This window comes from Hypomesus nipponensis, chromosome 16, assembly GCF_054491055.1.
Source record: "Hypomesus nipponensis isolate SF chromosome 16, ASM5449105v1, whole genome shotgun sequence".
Classification (NCBI taxonomy): domain Eukaryota; kingdom Metazoa; phylum Chordata; class Actinopteri; order Osmeriformes; family Osmeridae; genus Hypomesus; species Hypomesus nipponensis.
Window position 1 is genome coordinate 8,785,545 of NC_140376.1, and position 20,728 is coordinate 8,806,272.

General features: G+C 48.1%; 3 protein-coding genes across 4 annotated transcripts; all 3 read right to left on the reverse strand.

Moving 5' to 3' along the window:
• Positions 1-1,362: 1,362 nt before the first annotated feature.
• Positions 1,363-10,590, reverse strand: uhrf1 (ubiquitin-like with PHD and ring finger domains 1). The gene is given in 18 exon segments (XM_084676412.1): positions 1,363-1,679; positions 2,120-2,218; positions 2,361-2,512; positions 2,734-2,860; positions 3,075-3,212; positions 3,835-3,997; positions 4,145-4,251; positions 4,590-4,694; positions 4,867-4,974; positions 5,071-5,194; positions 5,539-5,725; positions 5,913-6,028; positions 6,309-6,524; positions 7,299-7,356; positions 7,359-7,452; positions 7,652-7,915; positions 8,662-8,824; positions 10,451-10,590. Coding segments are annotated over 18 exon segments (2,472 nt in total). The 5' UTR covers positions 10,555-10,590; the 3' UTR covers positions 1,363-1,532.
• Positions 10,591-10,849: 259 nt separating this feature from the next.
• Positions 10,850-18,167, reverse strand: LOC146254706 (uncharacterized). Of its 2 annotated transcripts, XM_084676410.1 has the most exons (10): positions 16,090-18,167; positions 14,032-15,381; positions 13,421-13,837; positions 13,194-13,289; positions 12,621-13,039; positions 12,249-12,390; positions 11,923-12,033; positions 11,683-11,810; positions 11,507-11,576; positions 10,850-11,358 (listed from the first exon to the last, which is right to left on the reverse strand). In XM_084676410.1, exons 2-10 carry the CDS (start codon positions 15,247-15,249, stop codon positions 11,059-11,061), a joined length of 2,901 nt encoding a protein of 966 aa, XP_084532536.1. In that variant the 5' UTR covers positions 15,250-15,381; positions 16,090-18,167; the 3' UTR covers positions 10,850-11,058. The 2 variants fall into 2 exon arrangements, 1 of the variants encoding a protein (XP_084532536.1); XR_014731536.1 differs by lacking the exons at positions 10,850-11,358; positions 11,507-11,576 and having other exon boundaries at positions 11,684-11,810; positions 12,257-12,390.
• A 146-nt stretch (positions 18,168-18,313) lies between these two features.
• Positions 18,314-20,699, reverse strand: ccdc124 (coiled-coil domain containing 124). The gene is made up of 5 exons (XM_084676413.1): positions 20,610-20,699; positions 20,086-20,263; positions 19,724-19,919; positions 19,140-19,245; positions 18,314-18,909 (listed from the first exon to the last, which is right to left on the reverse strand). The coding sequence occupies exons 2-5, from the start codon at positions 20,242-20,244 to the stop codon at positions 18,708-18,710; spliced, it is 663 nt and encodes a 220-aa protein (XP_084532539.1). The 5' UTR covers positions 20,245-20,263; positions 20,610-20,699; the 3' UTR covers positions 18,314-18,707.
• Positions 20,700-20,728: the final 29 nt, after the last annotated feature.

A 20,728-nucleotide genomic window follows, 5' to 3' on the forward strand; every position in this document is an offset into this window, starting at 1 on the left:
AGGTATTACTAATATCTGCAGCCACTGGCATTCATTTAGCAAGGAGGGTGTTCAGCTCCTCTGCTTCTCCCTAACCTGGACATTTTTCTTCTGGCCTCACATTAACTAAATCACCGCTAAGAGCTTCCTTGGATATCTTTTGCTCGTAATTCCACCACAAAATAACCATAAAACACAACAATGAGCAGGCCAAGGAGACGACAGGAGATGGAATCGAACTCCGATACACACCAATAAAAGGATTAAAACGGAAGTATAAAAAAAAAGAAAAAAAAAAAAGAAATTACCCAACAAAGTACAAATTTGGATTCTTAAATATTTCCTGTCCACTGCCAAGGGACAAGACCTACAGAGCTAAATATTTAGGGTTTCCACAGAATCGCCTATCTCAAGAGTTTTGTGGAAACCCAAAACAGGAACTCTACAATTCCCTACTGGTTAAGTGATTGGCTTCTTTGGACTCGTTTTAAACTCATAAGATGGAATCCCTATGCTTATACAACAAAGAGTAAACGTGAATACATGTTATATTTAAAAGGGATAATTAATAATTCTACAAGACATGGAACAAAATATCAAATCACCCATTTTCTAGATTAGTTCAGGGGCAGGAGACTTTTCTTCTGTCAAATGTTTACATTGTTTTAATTATGTTAGGAAACGCTCTTAAGTATTACAAGTGATGTGATAAAGTAAATCACTTCAAAAAGGCAGCATATGAGTGAAAGTGTTATTGGAATGTTAATTCAAATTCACACTGAAACCCTTGTCAAAGAAGACACAAATCGCAACTAAGCACTGTAGAGAACTTCAAACTCAAATGCTTCTTGGTTAGAGTCAATACCAAGTTCATCCACGCAATTCTTCCTACAGTTTGCTCCCATGTGTAATACTCCTCCACCTTGATTTCCTAAAAATACAAGGTGGCTTTGTTTCCCAGTCAACCAGGGAACACATAACAAAAGGCAGGTAACGGACATTTTCTTTTTAAGGATATGGGACTGTGCCATTTATACAGGAACAGTTCCACCGAATGAGACGTCAACGGATTTGGTGAGCTTGAATACATGTTCCATTTGGGAGTGCCCTAGCTTTTTCCTCTTTCAAAAACGGATGTGGCTGATTCCGACTGACGTTGGGCTTCATCAGCTCTTAGAAGACCATGCATTCTATGGTTGGAAGGCATTTGCTCAAAAAGGAAGTAGGCATGAATTGAGTTTCGGCGATTCGGGTCAAAATCCACTCGGGACAATGCTACGGGTTACTAATACATCTGATCAAGGCAGTTTTCTATAACATTACCAGTTCAAGGACTTTTCAAGTTGGACCGTGCCCTATGATGTGGGGGGGGGGGGGGGGGGGGAGGGGGGGGGAGAAGAGATGGGCAAAAAGGCAGAACATTTGTCTTTTTTCTCTTTCATATTTGTAAAATATATTAAGAAAGCGATTCTTTTGTACTGTACTGACATGCTAAGTTGCCCTCATAAGTTCATGCTGTTCCCCTGGCGGGTGGAACAGACTGTCACGGGTGATCACCGGCCGCTGCTGTAACCTGGGAACAGCTGTTGGAGGATGGCTTGGAGGGGTTTGTTGACGTTCATGGAGTAGTTCTTGCCGAGGTCGTGTCTGCAGGCCGGGCAGGTGTACACTTCCGCCTTAAAAGACCGTTGGAGGCACTCCTGGGTGAGAAGATACGGGTCAACCGCCCGCGCATATCTGGCCACGCCCCTTGTGCTGCCTTCGGGTCACATGACCCAAAGGTTCATAACGAGCCATCGTTGTTTACCCAATTTTACCCAATACAAAAGCAAATAAAAATCTTTTTCTTTTAACCTGCGCAATGTGGGGGGTCTGAGAGAGCCCAACGGTTAAAAGAAAATGTTTTTGTATGCGGTAAAGTTGTTGCAAACGACGGTGGGTCACAATGACTGATGGGTCAGAATGACCCGAAGATAACACAAGGGTTACATTTATTTTCAGAAGGTACAGTGAAATCAAAAAAAGGGGGAGGGGGGGGGGGGCGACCTACCAAATGGAGAAGTTGTAGGAAATGAGCATTTCATGGTTAACCATGAACTTATGTTCACATACAGTTTTAGCTCAAGGGTGCTCAACTTACCCTGCAGACATTGTGTTGGCACTCTGTTGTGACTGGCTGGTAGACCACTTCCTGGCAGCATATGCACAAGAAGACCTCCTCGACTTTGTTCAAAAACCTCTGCAGAAGCAAGATGACAATTAGGCACTCGTATGCGAGATCTTCGAAGATCCCACAAGTGCATTTCAGCAGTGAGTCGGACATCCACAGGAAGATATCCTCATGCGGTGTTGAGGGCGTTGAAGAGGGAGGGTCGTCTTACCGGTCCGAGAGCCAGGGACTCCATGGCTTCGCCCCAGAGCCTCTTGTTAGCTTCGTCGTCCTTCACGAGGGCCTTCTGCTCGCGGGTCAGTTTGTAGGACTCCACCTTCATCTTCTTGGGGGTGCCCTTTGCTGGAGACGCCTTCTCTTCGGCTGGGACCACAACACAGAGAAAACAGCACGCGTGACCATGATGACCGGTTGACTCTAGCGTGCTTGCATCGTTCGGCTCGCAAGCTAGCTTGGCGTTTTTCTACGCTCGCCTGAAGCGGAGCGCGACAGCAGTACGCGTACGTTGAAACACTTGGATCGGACCGTGATAGGGGCAGAGGAGAGAGAGAGAGAGAGAGAGAGAGGGAGGGTTGTTAACTCACCAGCGCTTTGAGACTTCCTCTTCCTCTTTCCCTTAGTGGGCGTCTCGGTCAGCTCTTCTTCCTGCTTGTTCTCCTTCTCCTTCTCTTTCTCCTTGGCGGCCACTGCCTCCAGGTAACCCTCCGGGTACTGGAAGGAAACCCAAGCCAACCATCAGAAACAAAACAAAAACCACGGATGCCGCCCGTCACGGGTTTCTGTTTGTTAACCGCAGGAGATTTAATTTCAACACGGATTGTTTTCACCCAGGATAGGTCTTGAAGTAAAAAAGGTTTCAAAACGACTAGGAAGAACGATGGAAGTCGTGATGTCGTGGCGTTCGGGGGGGCGGCCCGGTCTCTACCTGCATGGTGAGGCCCAGCTTCTTGACGCGCTCCTTCCCGTCGCGGGTCCACGGCGCCGGCTCGTCGTCGTTACGCTTCAGCATGTACCTCCAGACCAGGAAGCCAGACTTGCCCTTCTCCGGCCAGTACTTCACCACCTGTCACGACACAAGGTTAACATTTACATTGTCATTTAGCAGAGGCTCTTATCCAGAGCGACTTACAGCAAATACAGGGACATTCCCCCGGAAGCAAGTAGGGTGAAGTGCCTTGCCCAAAGTCAACGTCATTTTGCACGGCATGGAATCGAACCGGCAACCTTCTGATTAATAGCCAGATTCCCTAACCGCTCAGCCATCTGAGGTTAGGGTTACCTCGTGGATCTACTCAGACCACGTGGAGATTGTGGCGCGTGTACATTCTCGAATCTTATCAAGCAGTGTGAGTAAAGGCTATCCAGTCCCAGCCCACACGGCTACAACAGAGAACCAATATAAAAGCTAGAAAAGTACAGATTGCTATAAAAAAAGAAAATCCACCCAGCTATTGGTCTGTGCATTCACATTTAGTCATTTATCATATGCTCTTATCCAGAGCGACTTACAGTAAGTACAGGGACATCCCCCCTGAGGCAAGTAGGGTGAAGTGCCTTGCCCAAGGACACAACGTCATTTGGCACGTCCGGGACTCAAACCAACAACCTTCTGATTCCTAGTCAGACTCCCTAACCGCTCAGCCATCTGGTCTGTGAGTCTAGGGGCGTCCCCCCCGTTTCCCTACCTTGTAGATGCCGTCGTATCTGTTGCCGTCTTCGGGACTGAACTTGCTGTGCTTGCGTCCCTTGGAGCTGCGCACCACCCTGACGGGCTTGCCGGCCTTCCAGTCCCGGGCCTCCGCGCCGTCTTTCTCGTTCACCGCCGCGTTGCAGTTGAGAGCGAGGGCCCTGGGGGCGCACCACGGTGGGGTTAAGTCCCTCACATTCGCAAAAGTATCTCGTTCTACAGCGAAGCGGGCTGGATAGGTCAAACCGCGGCGCGATGCTACCGTTGGAGTCAGGGTGGCCGTTTGGGAAGAGGGTGGGCGCAGATACCTGTTCATGTTGGTGAGCTTCTGATCGCACGACTGCTCGGCGGTCCTCTTGTTCCCCGAGAGGTCCCGCCCCCCGGAGCCAGTGTAGGTGAACTCGTTTCCATCGTCCTGCAACCAATAGACAACCAGCATTAGCGTCATCCTCCAATCAAGGGAGAGCGAGTGTCTCAATCAGCTTGCCCGGTAAATAAGCTTGGTGGAGGCATATATAAATGGCAACAAAAGCACCGAAATCCGCGCTCCTTCCCCATCAACCTGACGCCAATGATTAAAAACCACTACTGCATTGCCACGAGTGGCACAGTCCACCTTATGCCCGTCACAAAACCTGAACGGTGGGGTTGGCCGTTTTCAACCGAGTCTTGATCAACCAGGCCAAACTTAGAAAAGGGGCCGTTGACTTGCAGCGTGGCTTGGCTGAAGACTGAAAGAAGTGTCCGGCTCACCACGTCGTCCTCGTATCCCCCCGCCAGCACCAGGGAGTACGCCCCGTCGTTGCTCCTCCCGTGGATCCCGGCGACGTGGGGTCTGTGGACTCCGGACTCGCTGACCTGCACACACGGACCAAGGTCAGGGAGGACCGGCTTTCTACTCAATATCTCAGCTCAAAACATCTGGGGCGGTCCGTTACTTGGACACGGAATAAACCCTCTGAAAACAAGGCTAAAACATGTCGATGGGGGGGGGGGGGGGTTGTCAGCTGGTTGACGAGGTGCCGTTCACCTGCACTCTGAACTTCCAGAGGGTTCCGACGGGGACTCCGGGGATGGGGCCGTGGTGGTTCGAGGGGACGATGGTGCACTGCTTGGTGCGGCCCACACACGCCATACCCTGTGGTGGTGGGGGGGTTCAAAAAAAGCAGAGAAACTCAGTGCCTCATCAACTGAAAACGACACAAAGAAATACGTCTAGCAAAATGTGTGTTACCTTTCCCCAGTCCCTCTGACTGGAGGAGCTGGCGGAGGCCATCTTGGACTTCTTCTTGCTCTCCTTCAGCTTCTCCCCGGCCAGCACTACCTCGCTGGAGTCCGTGCGGCACTCAGGACAGTACCTGGAACATTCCAAATAGACGTGGTGAGCGGCAAAAAAAAACGGGGCGGGACATCCCGCGACTCGTGTACGACACGTTTTTTTGGGGTGACTCATTTCGACGCTTGTTTTGTCCGTGCGCATCTGTGACGCACAACTGATGCGATTCAAAACCAAAACCCAACGTTTTGGGACAACATAATGGTCTCTCTCGACACCATACCAACTGACTCAACAAGGGACACTGGACAGACAGTGGGAGGCCCCAGACTAAGTCATCAAAATAGGATTCATCTCCACCAACGGCCACCCCCAACCCCCCCTCCTCGAAACAAGCTACCCCATCTGTCCCTCCCTGCCACTGACCAGTCCTCGTCCTCGGGGATGGTGCTGAGGGGGGGGTTGAGGCAGTAGATGTGGAAGGCCATGTCGCACTCGTCGCACAGCAGCTGCTTGTCGGGGTCCTGCTTCACGCCGCACACGTGGCAGTTGCACCAGCGGCAGTTCTTGGCCGGGTTGTCCTTGCAGTGCTTGCACTCGGGACCGTTGGATCCTGCGGCGTGCCAAGAGGCGCGATTTAGCTCACAAAGACAACTTCTTGGGTTCGTTGACATCGATATTCCCCATCTTATTATTATGAAAAGGATTTTTTTCGAAGGCGTGTCAACCCCAAAAACATATTTGCGGTCTTGATATACCTCGCAAATTAACATCCAAATGACTGTTTGGCCAAAACCTACTTTTCATGGGGCTGTCGGACCCGGCTCCGGAACCATCCAGAACACCGGGCTCTTCAATCTTGTAGATCTCCGTCAGGAACATGATTCGACAGTCATTCAGGGAATCACCCGCATCGCTGAAATAAAACACTGGAGTCTCAGCAAACACGTCCACAACCCACCCACACATCACTAGACACTCAACATCACCAAGTCTGTCCCTTATCGAGCGTGTCGAATGACTACACCAAGTGCATATTTAACACAAGACCAAAAACAACACGACATAAACGCCGTTTGTCATGTTTCTATATTTTATGCCAAGAGGGGTTTCTCACGGGCATAGTATTAACAGAAACCCCTAGCCGTGCATAAAAAATAAAATAAAACAAAGAGGCATGAGCGAGGTGAGCTCACCCGAGCAGTATCTTGGCGTGGATCTCGTGGGCGGTGCGCGTCTCCTTCTTCCTCTGGATGGTGGCGTCGTACCAGTAGCCTCGCTCTTTGGGCTCGTCCGGGTTGTAGTTCACCATGACCACCATGCCCGGCTCCAGCTGGTGCCACTGGTACACGGTGCGGGCGCGCGGGCGCACGTCCTTGGCCAGCAGCTGCACCACCGGGTTCTCGGGGTAACTGGAGACCACACACACAGTATGCAACTTATCCACAACTACAGGTGCTTCCTACACACGGCCATCTTGCAGAGCGTCGATACGCCGACAGGGAACGCGACACGAGGGGCTGTCTGAACGCTGAGAAAAGCCGTCGCTGGGTCAGGCGACGACGGCGTCAAAACTCACAGTTCAGTTTAATGTTCCTCAGTTTCTTACACACTTGCAAGCAAGCCAATGCAAGTGTGCCTTTGGATGAGGATTACGTGCAGTAATAACAGACTTTGAGCAACCATCCCCCCCCCCCCCCCCCCCCCTCGCCAAACTGAAACCAAAACACTGCTTATACTACCCTATTCTGTTGACTTTGTTTAACTGCAATAATAAAATATGGGGTTTAGCTAATCATTCTCAAAGCCCCAAAAACGAGGGAGTAGTATTGTAACCAAGGGGACTTTGCATAACAAACAATACCAGTGCCTCTTTGCCTTTTAAAACACCACCTACTGCACTGTAGAGATAGACGACGTGTGGGGGTGGAAGTGGGGAATTTTAGGCTCGAGCAAGCTGGAAGTGGTTTGGACATCTTAAATCAAGCTTAGCAAACTACGTTTCCCCTCACAGGCCAGACAGACAGAATTTCCCCAAGCAGTAGCCGAGCTGCACACTGACCACTTTGAAATGTCCTTGCCAAGCACAAGGAACAAACTCACTTAGTGAAAATTATATGAAAAAGTTTATGTGTGTGTGTGTGTGTATATATATTTATTTTTTTGTATTTAGTTTTTTTACTTACTCTTCGTATTTGACATGGTAGCGGATTTCCTCCTCTGCGAGTTTAGCGTCTGCTCCCCCTCCTCGGGGGTCTTTGGAGTTTTTGTGACATTCACAATCTGGGCCTCGAACCAGGCGCCCATGTTTAGATCTCTGGCGTCAACAAACTCATTTATCTACAGAGACGAGGAGAGAAAGGTTGGGAAATTGCTGCTTTTGGTCACCGTTATTGTAGAATCCCCAACGACTGTGCGTGTGTGTGTATAACACGAGTGAAATGTGGTACAAGTATAAAAACAACACAGGATGAATGATGACTCCGAGGCAAACGCATTTCGTAACCGTTCCGGAAAAGTCTCCACCCCCGGGGCTCACCTTGTAGAAGCCGAACCCGGGGTCGACGAGGTCAGGGGCGTCTGTCTGGCCCGAGGTGCCCGCCGCCGGAGCCTCCGCCTCGCCGTGCGTCGAGCTCTTGTCGGACTCGCTCTGCGCGGAGCCGCAGCCAGAGTCCGAGTCGGAGAGCTCGGCCTCTTTGTCTTTGCTCTTGAGGCCGGCGGCGGGTCGGGCCTGGCGGACCAGCAGCTGCACTATGTCGTTCAGGCCCACGTTGTAGTCGAAAATGGTGTGGCCGTCCTCCATCTGTGAGCACGGGGGGGGAGGACACACGTTAGAGATTGGCTGACGTTGAACGTCAGACACCTGAACACACTCAGGGCGAAATGTAGAAGTCATACATGTGGGTTTGCATCTCCTTTTCAGCTTCTGTGGTCGGTTTTTGAAAGAGGTTCAGAAGTTTCTGCTGAGACTGTATTTTAGTTTGTATGCGTGGTGTACTTATTTACATTTATGCATTTAGCAGTAGTTTAGCCACTAAGGGTTCAAAAGGGGATTGTGAATCTCTTTTTCAAGAGGGTCCTAGCCGAGATGAGCACCCCCAAGTTATTAAGACACCACATTATTTATATTTTTTTTAAGTAACAAAGAAAGTACAGTAGTATGATGACGACACACAAAAAAACAAACATTTGTAAGTCATGGAAACAGACTCAAAATCCCTCGTCAATCCTTTCAACCGGGATAAATTAATCCAGTGAGTCTTTATTGTATGGCCTTCCAGAATAAGGTAAACTTCAAGTTTATTTGCCATTTGTAGCATGTACAGGCACATTGGAATTCTTTAAGCTCCTGAGAATCCCGAGCGGACCAAATCACCCATAATAGCTGTATAATAAAGTCCTAACCTGTATGCACAAACCAACACGAGATTTGTCCTTCTCCCTCCAAAAATCCCAGGTATAGTAAACCAAAATTGGACCTTTTCCCATGCCTGATGCAGATACTGTTATCTTGACAACTTTGAAATGGACCCATGCAGTTTGTCTCACCTGTTTGCCCCTGTAGAACAGCCTCTGTCTATCTGGTTCAACCTTGAAGAGTTCCAGAATCTTCACTCGCAAATCATCCACCTTGGTGAGTTTGGAAAGGGAGTCGATCCGATGGGTCTCCTTCCCATCCATGGTGCGCACTTGAATCCACATTGCAGCTGCCCTGTGAGAAAGGGAGGGCATTATGGGTAAATATACAGCTGCTGGTGGTTAATATTTAACATTTGTAGTTTTTTTTTAAATGTATTTAATCCACCTCTGATCCCAAACATCTAAGCAAGCCAGGCAGTGGTCAATGTGCATTGATCTGCTTCTACAATATGCTGATTTCAATACAGTGCGGGAAACTCCATAAGCCACTCCCACCCCTTTAAAAGTCACTACAGAGACCCCATCCGAGCGCGAGGGAGCGCTATTAAACAATGTGGCTTCCATTCACGGCAGTTTTGAAAACCACGCTGTGAGAACACAATAGGTGCCGAGTTCGGACAAGTGACTTGTGTATTCTAGGGCAGCACAAACAGTGTAACCAGCAGTAACGTTATTCGCATTTTACGTGCTTTAAATCCACTGTTGATTTGAGCACAGCTGGGCCACTGTTGTAGGCGAGGTCTCCTCGGGTCAGCTGGCCCGATGGTGCAAGGCGAGCGTGGCCGTGACCATGAAGAGATTACACTACCATCAAACTTTTATCAAATGTACAGGTTCACACTATTCAGCTACACAGTCTCAACATGCCAGCAAGCTAGCCATATGGCTACCACGAAAATGCTGCAGCTTCATAATCCTTTCCTCATTAATCGACGTTAACTGTGACAGCGCACCACGTTAAGGGCGCTAACTTAGCCAATGTAGCTAGCTAGCGATGTGACCATCAGTGACTGCACAGCGGATAACGTTAACGCTTGCTAAACATTTAAATGCTTCACGATTTTTCAAGAACGGTTAAGTCAGTTGTGGACGAGGACTCGAATCTTTTTGAATCTTACCAGTTCAAGATAGCCACATTGAGGAACTCTTTTTAACAAGTTTGACCAAGCTACAAGTAGCTTTAAAGCTAGCTATGTAGTTTAGTAAGTTGAACAAGTTGAGTCATTACGTTACCTATTTATAGTCCAAATGCAATCAGGAAAAAATATGTTAAAATCCCGTCAATCGTATTCCCTAAACAACTTCTTGGTCAAATTTCAACGCACTGCCCTTCTGAATGCAGTTGAAGACTGAATCAATAAGAATCTTCAATAGTTTGTTTCCCCGCCTGCTCTCTGTTTCACCATTGGATAAGGCCGGTTCGGTTTATGCACCTGATAGGCTGCAAACTCCGTCAATCCCCAGTGTGACCGGAGCTTAGGCTCAGCGCGCGAAAACGGTGGTCTCGTCGCACTAGTTCACTTCCGAGAATTTGGCGCGAGATTATGTAAATATCTGTTACCACTACTTAGTTAGATGCCGTTTCGCATATTGATCTGTTAGTTGGACTAAGCAGCGCACATAAATAGTCGCTGATGCACGTCCCTTATACAATTAACTTTTTAAAGGATTTTAAAATATAAACCTTAGCGTGTACCGAAAATGTGAGACTGGGAGTAGTATGTGACAGACCATATGCTGATGACGCGTGTTGTTGTTGTGCCATTAAGTGAAACTCCTTGTTCACTTTGGCGGGAGAACTCACTGCCAAGTGTGAACAAAGTACAGCGATTTTATTCAGGGCTTCAAGGAAAATAGGTATCTTGTTCCTTGTCTGAACTGCGGATGTTAAGAGTCCGTTCAAAGTCGAAAGGCTTACCTTGTATTGGTAGGCTGCTGCGGTGTTTTTATTGTGATGTTTGGACCCATGATAAACATGTTTGTTTCTAAACCCCCATCACAAACTCGGGTCCTCTCACACATTGAGGAGGGGTAGCTAATTACCCAGACTCCATTGTTTTTCAACGACTTGGTTTCCTGCCTCCACAGTCCCACCTTTCTGACTTACGGTAGTTTATGTTGCGTCACAGTGCCCGAAGAAGTTAACATATAGCATATGTCTAACCGATAGGAGATGGGGGTTCAATAAATACAGGTTAATAAAAAAAATAACGGAGTAAGAAACATTAATTAAATGCAACTACATTGTCCCGGATTCTCTATGTAAGTAACAATAAATTCAAACAATAGACCTTGAAATAGACCAAAACACTTTGAGATCAGTTAAAGTTGTTTTAATCCTCTAATGTTGTCCATTTAATTGTCAATGTAGCGTCAAACAAAAGTTAATAGCGCCATCTGGTGGACAATTATTATGCTCTTCCTGTGGGAAATTAAAGTCCCAAAAGATCTTACAGATACTTGAGTTAAAGTAGAAACTCTCGGATAATGACACGAATATCACAAATAAACATTGAATTGATCCATTCAGATTTCAGGAATGTCAGCAGGCGATCCACTGTGCAATAAGATTTCCGACGTCACGGAGGACGGGCACGGCTGGTCAGGAAGAGGAGCGGAGACTAACGATGCTGCCCGCACGCGGTGGAGCAGGCCATCCAGGAAGTCCGCTTGCTGCCGAGTCATCGCCTGAGAGAGCATGCTCGGTAGGGCTTGCAGGCTGAGGAGGATTGCGTCGAGTTTACCCTCCAGGGTTTCCATCCGCCTGTCCATCTCCTCGCTGCGCCGCTGGAGATCTGAGACCAAGTCATACATCATGCTCTGAGTCTGCGGAGCAACATGGGGGGGAGAACCAGCCGTGGTCAGTGACACCATGGGGGTACCATATGTGAGAATGATGACGAGGAGGATTATGATGACAGGGGTGAGGATGACAAGGGAGAGGAAGTGAATGATGAAGGGTTCAAGTTTCTACCTTTGCCAAATCAACAAGCGTGTTGGCCTGGTCCATTAGTTTCCTCTGCTCCATTTTAATTCTGCGTAGCCTTGGAGGAAGTGAAGTCCTTTTAGACATGGCGCGGGTGTGTATAGTGCTGTACACAATATGGATTATGTTCTACGGGCGCTTGTAGGTTGTAGATAAATACTTACTGGTGAATAGCTTGCAGAAACTTGCGTTGGTGTTTGCGAACCTTTGCATGGTCGATCTTCGGGACCAGCTTGGTGTGTTTGTAGATGAGCCACGTCTCCCTGAGGACATTAGCTGCTGTGTTTTTCACCTGTGGACATTTGCCATGGTAACAAGCGGAAGACGTACGTGACAGTGACAGTACCAAAAAAAACAACAACAAAAAACAGCAGCCCACACCGTTTGATATGTTTTCCACTCACCCGTTTATAAAGCTGTGTGTCCATCATGAAATTGTGAACGTGCTTCTCGGCCCGGGTTAACTCAGACTTTCTCGCAACCACGGCGACCACCAACGCAGTGCAGCCAGCGCCCTACAGACAGTGTAAGTAATGAACATTCCTAGTTCACCGGGACAAAAACCCTGGAACGTGTTCAAACATACTCAATGATGCTGACGAGAAATACAAGAAATGGGGCTCCAATTCAACTCGAACCAAGAGGAACAGAACGCGAGACATCGAACAAGTTTCAATACTGTCCCTATCTCGTATTTATTTAGTTACTATGATAAAAAAGGAACTCTCACCATGATACCTGTCAGTAGACATACTCCTTTCCCACAATACGTGTGAGGGACCATATCTCCGTAGCCAATGGAGAGGAAGGTTATGGAGATGAGCCACATGGCTCCCAGGAAGTTACTGGTCACCCCCTGAGCGTCATGATACCTAAGGACGTACAGGAAATGCACCAAGGGTCAAAGGTCATCACCGGCGATCCCTATGGACCAAATACATCTTGAGAGATCAAAGTTGAAACATGTTACTTTTAGAGGAATTTGAACAGTGACAAAAGCATGTTTGGAAGTTCTAAAGGACTCGGTTATGATAACCCTCACGAGAGGGGAAGGAAACGGAGGAGCGACGCGTTGGGGGTACACGTCGGGCCTGCGATGTACCTCTCGCACACGCGGACGGTCCACGCGGCGATGACCCAGCAAGACACGCTGAACACCAGAAGCACAGTGCCGGGGCAGATGGTCATCAGAGTCTTCATGACGAAGCGCGTGTCGAAGCTAATCTTGTTCAGGGCTCCGATGCTCCGCGAGGACGCGTCGCTGAACAACTTGCTGTGCAGCAGCATGACTCGGCCGATCAGATAGAGGCGCAGGAACATGGGGATGGAGAGGACGATGTCGATGTCGGCCTTGGCCGCGGAGGGGGGGTTGGCGAAGGGCAGCCGCGTCGTCCAGGCAAACGCGTACTGGCCGGGGATGGGGTGGACGGCACAGACCAGGAGCTCCAGAATGAGCAGGAAAATCCGCTCATAGGTCATGGCTATCCTCCAATCATCCGCTCCATTGTCTACCATGAACAGCTGGTTATTAGGAGGGAGAAGACAGGTGGAGAACAGGGATATTCAAACCAACATTACCACGGTGGTAGGAGACATGAAATGGCCGTGACATAGTATGTCTGTGCTGTGTAGTTCTACTAAAATGCCTGAAGGATGGATGGCCCTGTATACTGACCTGTATTTCCCGGGCATGGTACATCAGAATGAGGCCTAGCAATATAGCAGTAGAGAGACTGATGAGGCATTTCAACGCAAAGGAGTACGTCGATGCCTGCAGAGAGCACAAGCAGAGAACACGATAAACAACACAGGGAACCTCAACAGAAAGGAAAAAAAACTAAAACGGAAAAAAACGTATTTGTCTACAGCTGATAGCGACAACGAACATGGTTTCCCCGTTACCTTGGTGTAAACGACAGAGGACAATTCCGTCTCGGTCACCATGACAACGATCCCAAACATCCCGCAGATCAACGCGTAGTCGCTCAGCTGCTTGCGCTTCCCAAAGAGTAACCTGCGTTGGCCCAGCCGGTAGCCGATGTCCTTCGTCTTCCTCTGGGGCGCCTCACCTCCATCCCTGGTGAGACTGTTGCTGCAGGCCTTACTGGAGTCCTCCCCGACGCTTTTCGAAAAGACCTCCTCTAAAAAGGAACTCTGGACGGGCGTTCTCTCAAAGGCCGGGTCGGCCAAAGGAGTCTCGGAAGTCCCGTGGTTCTTCAGAGGTCTCCCGGCGTCTCCATTGAAGGTGCCACTGGTCGGGAAGGTGTTTAAGGGAGGTGGAGAACAATTGGAGAGGGACGACTTAGACCCTTCTTGGCCCTGCATGGTAACAGTGAGCGCTTACTCGTTAAGAAGGAACAGAGAGACGACGTACATTTCTGCTGTTGAACTTCTTTAAAGGGCCTTCGACGACAGAGTCATCAATCGAGGACACAAAGCAGGCCATCAATAACGTTGTCAAAGCGGCTCACTGTACATAACAAAGTTACATTAGCATTTATTAGGTTTCATACCTGATTATCCGGTTGCTTGTTCCTCTTCTCATTACAGTAATGATTCTCCTGCCAGCGATAGCTACTTGTTGAAGAATGAATACTTCCTTGTTTGCTGGCGGCCTCAGACGACCTCCTTACACGAGGGGTGCTGGTGAATGGAGGATAGGCCGGGAACTGGTGATGCTTGGGGCAGACGGGTTGTTTTTTGTCATCCAAAGTCCAGGTGTTTAGGTGAAAACCACGTTGGGGATCCGAGTCTTGCCGTAGATACTGCTGAAGTGATTGTGGCTGGTTCCCGCAAAGGTCGGCCAGGTCACCGACACAGCAGTTCTGTGGACTTCGACCTGACATCTTCTGAGGTGTTAATGACGGGTGCTGCTGCCCTTGACGCTGGGAAAGAATCAGGTGCCGTCTTGCTTCACTGGATTCGACTGAATGCAAAGGGATGTTGAGAAGATGGTCTGGGATTTCTGCGGTCGAAACGGGAGGTAGATGATGATCTTTGAGTTTCAAATGGTTGGTTTGTTTTTGCTGGTGTTGCTCTTTTAATCCTCCCTCTCCTTCACAGTGGGACACAAAACTATCCTTGAAGCAATGGACCATCTCTCTCATGTCATCCTCTTGATTCAAGACTTGAGGGAAAATATTTATGGTCGACGGCACCAAGGACCTCGGTTGCTTCATAGTGCTAAGATCTCCACTCTTGGAAAACCCGCTGAAGCAGTCCCTGAGGAAGCCCTGCTTTGAACGAGGCTGAAAACTAGCGGCCTCCGAATCCTGGAGCATATCGAGAGAAGGAGAGTCGCAGCGGCAGACCTGGCCGTGATGTCCCATGTCCGTGCCATGCCGCTCGGCAGACTGAACGGAGCCCAGGTGAAGATCAGGGGTGCTTCCTATCTGACTGCAGAAACGAAGCAGGTCTCGATTGCTCAACTGCGAAAGCGTGGTGCTCCGTGTCTTGAGCGGCGACGGTTGTGGAGAAGACGCGGGCAGCAGGGGAACTCCGTTTGTGGTTGCTTGCGAGGCAGCGGTTGTGGCGAAGTTGCCGCCGTGTTGCCGCGTCGAGGCCCGGGGATGGAGGGCTGTTCCGGAATACTGATATCTCGTGACCTCGGATGGTCCGGTGGAAGATGCCCCCCCTGAGTTGCAGTTTTCAGGGTCAGGGTCATGACGACTATCTCCAGTCGAGTCAAGACGGTGTGTTGCGTTGGTGGGTTTGACCAGAACCAGCCTCATTATGTCAACGAGTGTAGCGGATGGGCCTCAGGAGAAGATTAGCGACGCTAGATATTCAATGATGAAGTTGACGGGTAATTGCCAGTGGTATACAAAAAAAACTGGTTACAGGGCATTCACCAGAAAAAAAATCTGCAAAACAGCAGAAAAAAAACTATGGCTCATAAATCGCATAATAATAGATATTGTCTTTCAAAACAACCTATTTTCCAGACTCTATAGATTCGATATTTGATTAGAGACTGTTCCCAGTACATGTACAAGATCTTTACACTTATTACAAATGTTAATGGGTGGAAATGGTAATAATGTCATATTTGAGTTTTGAGATTTTTCTATTTAGTGATTGTGTCTCACAGAACCATGTGTGACTCAAAAGCTGTTGTCAGAACCAGATGAGCCCCCCTGATGTTACCATCTCTAAAGGGAAATCAGCATATTAGCGCTGAGACTATGGATTTTTATATTAATTAAACCCATAAATAATAATCAAAATAAATCTGAATGGATTTGCTACTATACATTACGACCACTGAAATGAGACTACTTTAAGCAATGTGGGAATATATACACAAATTAATATTAAGTGCGTCACAAATTATTCAAGTGATCAGGGCAGAACTGAGCTTTTTTTATGTACATTGTTTTAAACGAAAATTGAACGTAACCCTTGGTCAAAACAGTTGCAAAACTGAAGTTAAACAAAGACACTATTTTGTCTTTAAAAACAGTCATTCAAATCCACGCATTTATTCCTGAATAATCATATCAACAATAAGCAATATTTCCACTCTCTCATATGGGATTGCAAGTGCTCCTAACTTGTGCTGCGCATCTTACCTTCATCCTCTTCTCTCACTCCTGTCTCTCTCTCCAATCTTCGAAGACGCAGGTTACTAATTAAAGGTGGTCTTGGCTAGTTGGAAGGCACAGTGAAGATGAATGTCCTCCAACAGTAGACAGACTCCTCCTGGTCACCACACTTGACAGGGGTAGTGTAGGGGCGCTTTCCTTTGAAAGTAATCATTAGGATTCAAAGTGAAGAAAGGGCAGCTGCTGGGCTTGTTAAGAGCCCCAGATGCAAATGGACCCAGGGAAAAAAACCAACAGGTCCTTGCGGGACACAGACAAACATGTGACATGGGATCTAAAGCAACAAAAAAACCAGGACATTTCACTGATACGTGGGCCTCAAAGAGCGTCCATAAATAGACGGGAATTGTCGCAAGCTTTGAGAGGTGTGTGTGTGTGTGTGAGAGAGGAAGGGCTGTTTTTAATTCAGAATCGTAATTAGGGGTCAGAGAAACTTGTCATTGATGCTACGCAGTTCAAAGGCCTTCACAGGGCCTCTTATCTTCTCTGCACCAGAAGGACGGATGGCACAAAGTGTCTTTTCTTTCCGGATGGGAACGAATGAGTCTAGCAAGGACAGTGATAAATACATCACATCCCTTTCTGATATACTGGACGACTGGCCGCCTTCCATTGTGTAGACTCGATATTCAGAAAATGTACTTGGTTTATTTTCTGCCATTTTTTTCTTTTCTTCTTTTGGTAAACAGGTCATGTTTTGTTTTTTTTACCATATCTTATGGACACTATCTGACGCATCCTGAATATTACTCTTTTTCAGAGCAACCCCTATGCTCTATGCTTATTTCTTCACTTTGTTACAAGGGACCTCCGCTTCAGAGCAAAAGACGAAATAACACACAGTAATCATGTTTGAAGTCCTATACGTCTGAAGGCTTAAGAAATTCAAACGCACGAGAACCCAATAAGGGGCCAAAATGGTAGATTTGGGCTGTTCATCCTTTCCCCTAACCTTGTTATCTATGCTGCGTTAACCGTAGTTGCTCTTCTCTTTCCTGGCAACAGGCACAACCACAAAGACAGCTGGGTGCTGGGTCAGCGTTTCAGCATCTGAATGTTGCTGCGCTGTAACAAACCTTTCTAAAGAACAATGGCAGAGCACATGTCTCTAGTCAGATCAATAATTGTCAGGCTCCATCAAATAAATGTACCAATGCCTTTTGGGGTAAAGTAAAAGTATTCTTATTGTCCTTTGAGCCCCGAGTGATAGGCCAACAGATGGGAGGGAATTAACGAGAGTACACTTTGGAAGATGCAATTTATTTGCGTTTGTGTTCGTTTTTTCACAGAAACGGAAAAGCCACACTGGTTATAAATTGTTTATATGATTTGTATTATTTCATCATTTTAAGTGGCACAATTTCATTGACCCGCAAAGTACTGGCACCTACAATTGAGCAAAGAAAATAGAATCACTGTTTCCATTCAGCCGATCCATTTATCTGATCATGCGTCTGACTCCTCACTCAACTCATTCAACTATCAGTCATTTCGATCATGTTTTGGGACTGAATGGTCGAGAAAAACGCAGTCGAACTAGCGTCAAATAAATTCACTTGGTGATATAGCATCCTCAGCTGCAGACCAGCTTTTGAATCAGTTCCTCAGGGCATGCACGGGGGTTCCAGGTCTACTCGTGGTCAAATGGCAGCACGAGTAAATAAACGAGTAAATATTTGTTACGTTCCCTGAAAACAGTTTGGGTACCGAGGTGCAAGCCGGTCCTCAAAAGCAACTCCTGAAATGCAGCAAGCCTACGGTACAGGGTTTTGGATTCAATTCAATATCCCAATCGAGACTGCTATACAACCAATGAAATGGGCGTCAATTCAGCTGATATGTCGGCGTTCCCAAAAAACTCCCATCTTTGTGCAGAAAAGATGATCGGACCTCATCTACACTAGTGGTGATATTCTAACTGTACTCTGGTAAAGCACTCCTTGATATTACTTTATAATTATATTATTATAAGTATCACACTACTTAATGAGACCCTTGTTAGTAATTGTAGCAAAAAGCATGTTGAGTATGTATCGGAAACCTCAGCCGAAGAGAGCCTCTGCAAAATAATGGATGGAGAGCCATGAAGGAACTGTCAAGGAAATGCCAACTGTCAAGGCTGCCGTCATGCAATGCTGTCAAACACAAAGACGGCCAAGCTAATCCAAAATAAATCGAACCAAATGGGTAATTCAACTGAAAAATAAGTTACTTTAATTTGTTTTTCACGTCTGCCACCCCTCAGCCTCCCATTTTTTATTTAAATGCCAGAAATAAAAACAACTTCACCCTGTATGCAGGCCTCGCCATTGGGCACGCTAACGTAAAAGTCAGTGGCTTGCAACCAGCGATTTTCAAATGAAAGGGAAATGTATCGTTTCAGACATGAGTCCTTGATTGGAGAAGGCCCCCCAACCCCCCCCGTCTTCTCAGGGGAGCGTGGGCAGAGGAGCGCGCCTGGGGCACGGACGATAGCTGGCGACGCATTTCATGATGGCGGGAAAACAAACGAGAAACGAGTTGCATCTCCCAAAAAAGTAATATCCCCCCAGTGTGCCGGGTACAGTTTGTTTCCCAGAGCCGGGTCACTTGCTGTTGTAGGTGTTGAAATGCTGATTCAGGGGGTTCTCCGGGGACTTCATCCACTCCTTCTTCAGCTGCTGCTTGAGCTGGGACAACCTCATGTTGGGGTTCTCCATCTTCAGACGGGGCATGTTGGCCTCCTCGTATGCGGCGTACGCCGCCTTCACCCTGCGCTCGGGGTGGCGGTCCACCTCCTCGCTTGTGCTGGGAGGAAAGCCACAGACCATAATAAGACCGCCTGTACCGTACGGAAGCACGTACACGCGGCAATCCCAACTCGATTCCTATGACACACGCTTACTCCTCACAATGCATGGACAAGAGCATTATAATATTCTGTAGTGCTTCGAGTGCAAGAAAGGCGCATTACAAATCGAGGGTGTCATCGTCATGACCAGTAGTAGTATGTTCCGCTTAATGGCGCGGGCGCTCACCTGAGCACGGAGATGGCATCCTCTATGGTTCGGGCCTCCACTTCTCCTTCCTCCAGGACGATCCTGTTCACGTTCTCTTCCAGGGGAGTCTCCAGGTGGCTCTTCTCTGCAGACGGGAATAGAGGGCCCGAAAAAGGGAGGGAGGAAGACAGGGATTTGAAAGAGAGAGGTGGAGAGGGGGAGAGGGAGAGAGGGGGAGAGGGAGAGAGGGGGAGAGGGGGAGAGGGGGAGAGGGAGAGGTGGAGAGGTGGAGAGGGAAAGGTGGAGGTGGAGAGGTGGAGAGGGAGAGGTGGAGAGGTGGAGAGGGAGAGGTGGAGAGGGAGAGGTGGAGAGGGAGAGGTGGAGAGGGAGAGGTGGAGAGGGAGAGGAAGAGGTGGAGAGGAAGAGGTGGAGAGGGAGAGAGGTAGAGACGGAGAGAGGGAGAGAGGACAGACAGTGGGACAGGCAGAAGGGAAGAGAGTAAGAGAGAAAGAAAGGCAGTCAGAGAGATGGGACAGAACAGTGAGAAACGGGACAGAGAGACAAGCCTACATTGTGGCCTACATTATTGACTGGAGAGAGAGACTGGGGGTGGAAACTGTAACCTTTCTGTGTGGGCTCTTCTTCCAGCTGTTGCTGTTCGATGCGAAGCGTCTCCTCAATCTGTGCCCTGGTGACTTTGCCGGTCACAAGCTCCTTGGCGGTGGCTCTTCCCCGGATCCTCGCGCTCTCCTCGTCCAGGAGTCGCTGATTCTCCTTCTTTCTTTCCAAGGCCTCCAGGCGTTTTTTTTCCTTGTCATCCTGCGTAGAGGTACACAGAACTGTGTAGTAAGATACGAACTAGATGACAACCATTTTTTATTTCAATGCAGGTGGAGAAGTGCCTGAACCGTCGTCAGATTTGTGACTTCTGTCAACTAGCTTCACATCATGAATCTTTACAGACGCGCTGCGTGATGTGGCTCACCTTTCTCTGCTCTTTCTTGAGCACATGTTTATCGTTCTCCTGCCAAAGGGCGTCCTCGAACTCCTGCTTTTTGCGGGCGTCTACCACCGCTTTAGCCTCTGCCTTGCGGGCCTTGGCAGTGGCCGCCTTGGAGTTCTCGCCCTGGAACTTTTTCGGCATTCCAATGGCTACTCTTCAGCTAGTGGGTACAAATAATCAAATGTACAGGTACGTTATTTGTTGAAAGCTATCTAGCTGCAAAAATGGACAAGCCATCTGGTCAATAGGCTCGTAGAGAGCACTAGACATGTCTAGCGGGTCATGTTGACAGTTAGCTCTTAAAGGGGGCTAACACAACTGTGTCAAAAATGAATAGCTCGAAAGCTAGCTAGATAGCTGGCTGCTAGCTGTTCTCGCTAACGTCGATGCCTGAGAAGGCGATAGGCAAGTGTCCGAAGATTACGGAGGAGCACTGTCAATAAAATATGTCAAAAACCACTCAAAGCATGTTTTGTCGCCCCATACGTTAGGAAAATAAGCAGTACCTGAACGACAACAGAGTATTGTTGATTCGAATGGGCATCCACCACCCCCCTTCCGTAAGTGACGCACAAAAATGACGTACAGGAGGGAACGGCAGCATATAAATTACGTTTCTCTAGAA

What these genes read in the sequence shown, in the direction of transcription:
- ccdc124 (XM_084676413.1), bottom strand. Translation starts at nt 20,244, where the DNA reads ATGCCGAAAAAGTTCCAGGGCGAGAACTCCAAGGCGGCCACTGCCAAG. An exon ending in TCAAGAAAGAGCAGAGAAAG is followed by an intron (nt 19,920 to 20,085) that starts GTGAGCCACATC and finishes ACCTCTACGCAG; the next exon opens with GATGACAAGGAAAAAAAACG. An exon ending in GATGCCATCTCCGTGCTCAG is followed by an intron (nt 18,910 to 19,139) that starts GTGAGCGCCCGC and finishes CTTTCCTCCCAG; the next exon opens with CACAAGCGAGGAGGTGGACC.
- LOC146254706 (XM_084676410.1), bottom strand. Translation starts at nt 15,249, where the DNA reads ATGAGGCTGGTTCTGGTCAAACCCACCAACGCAACACACCGTCTTGAC. An exon ending in ACCATGCCCGGGAAATACAG is followed by an intron (nt 13,040 to 13,193) that starts GTCAGTATACAG and finishes CCTAATAACCAG; the next exon opens with CTGTTCATGGTAGACAATGG. An exon ending in ACACACAGCTTTATAAACGG is followed by an intron (nt 11,811 to 11,922) that starts GTGAGTGGAAAA and finishes AAATGTCCACAG; the next exon opens with GTGAAAAACACAGCAGCTAA.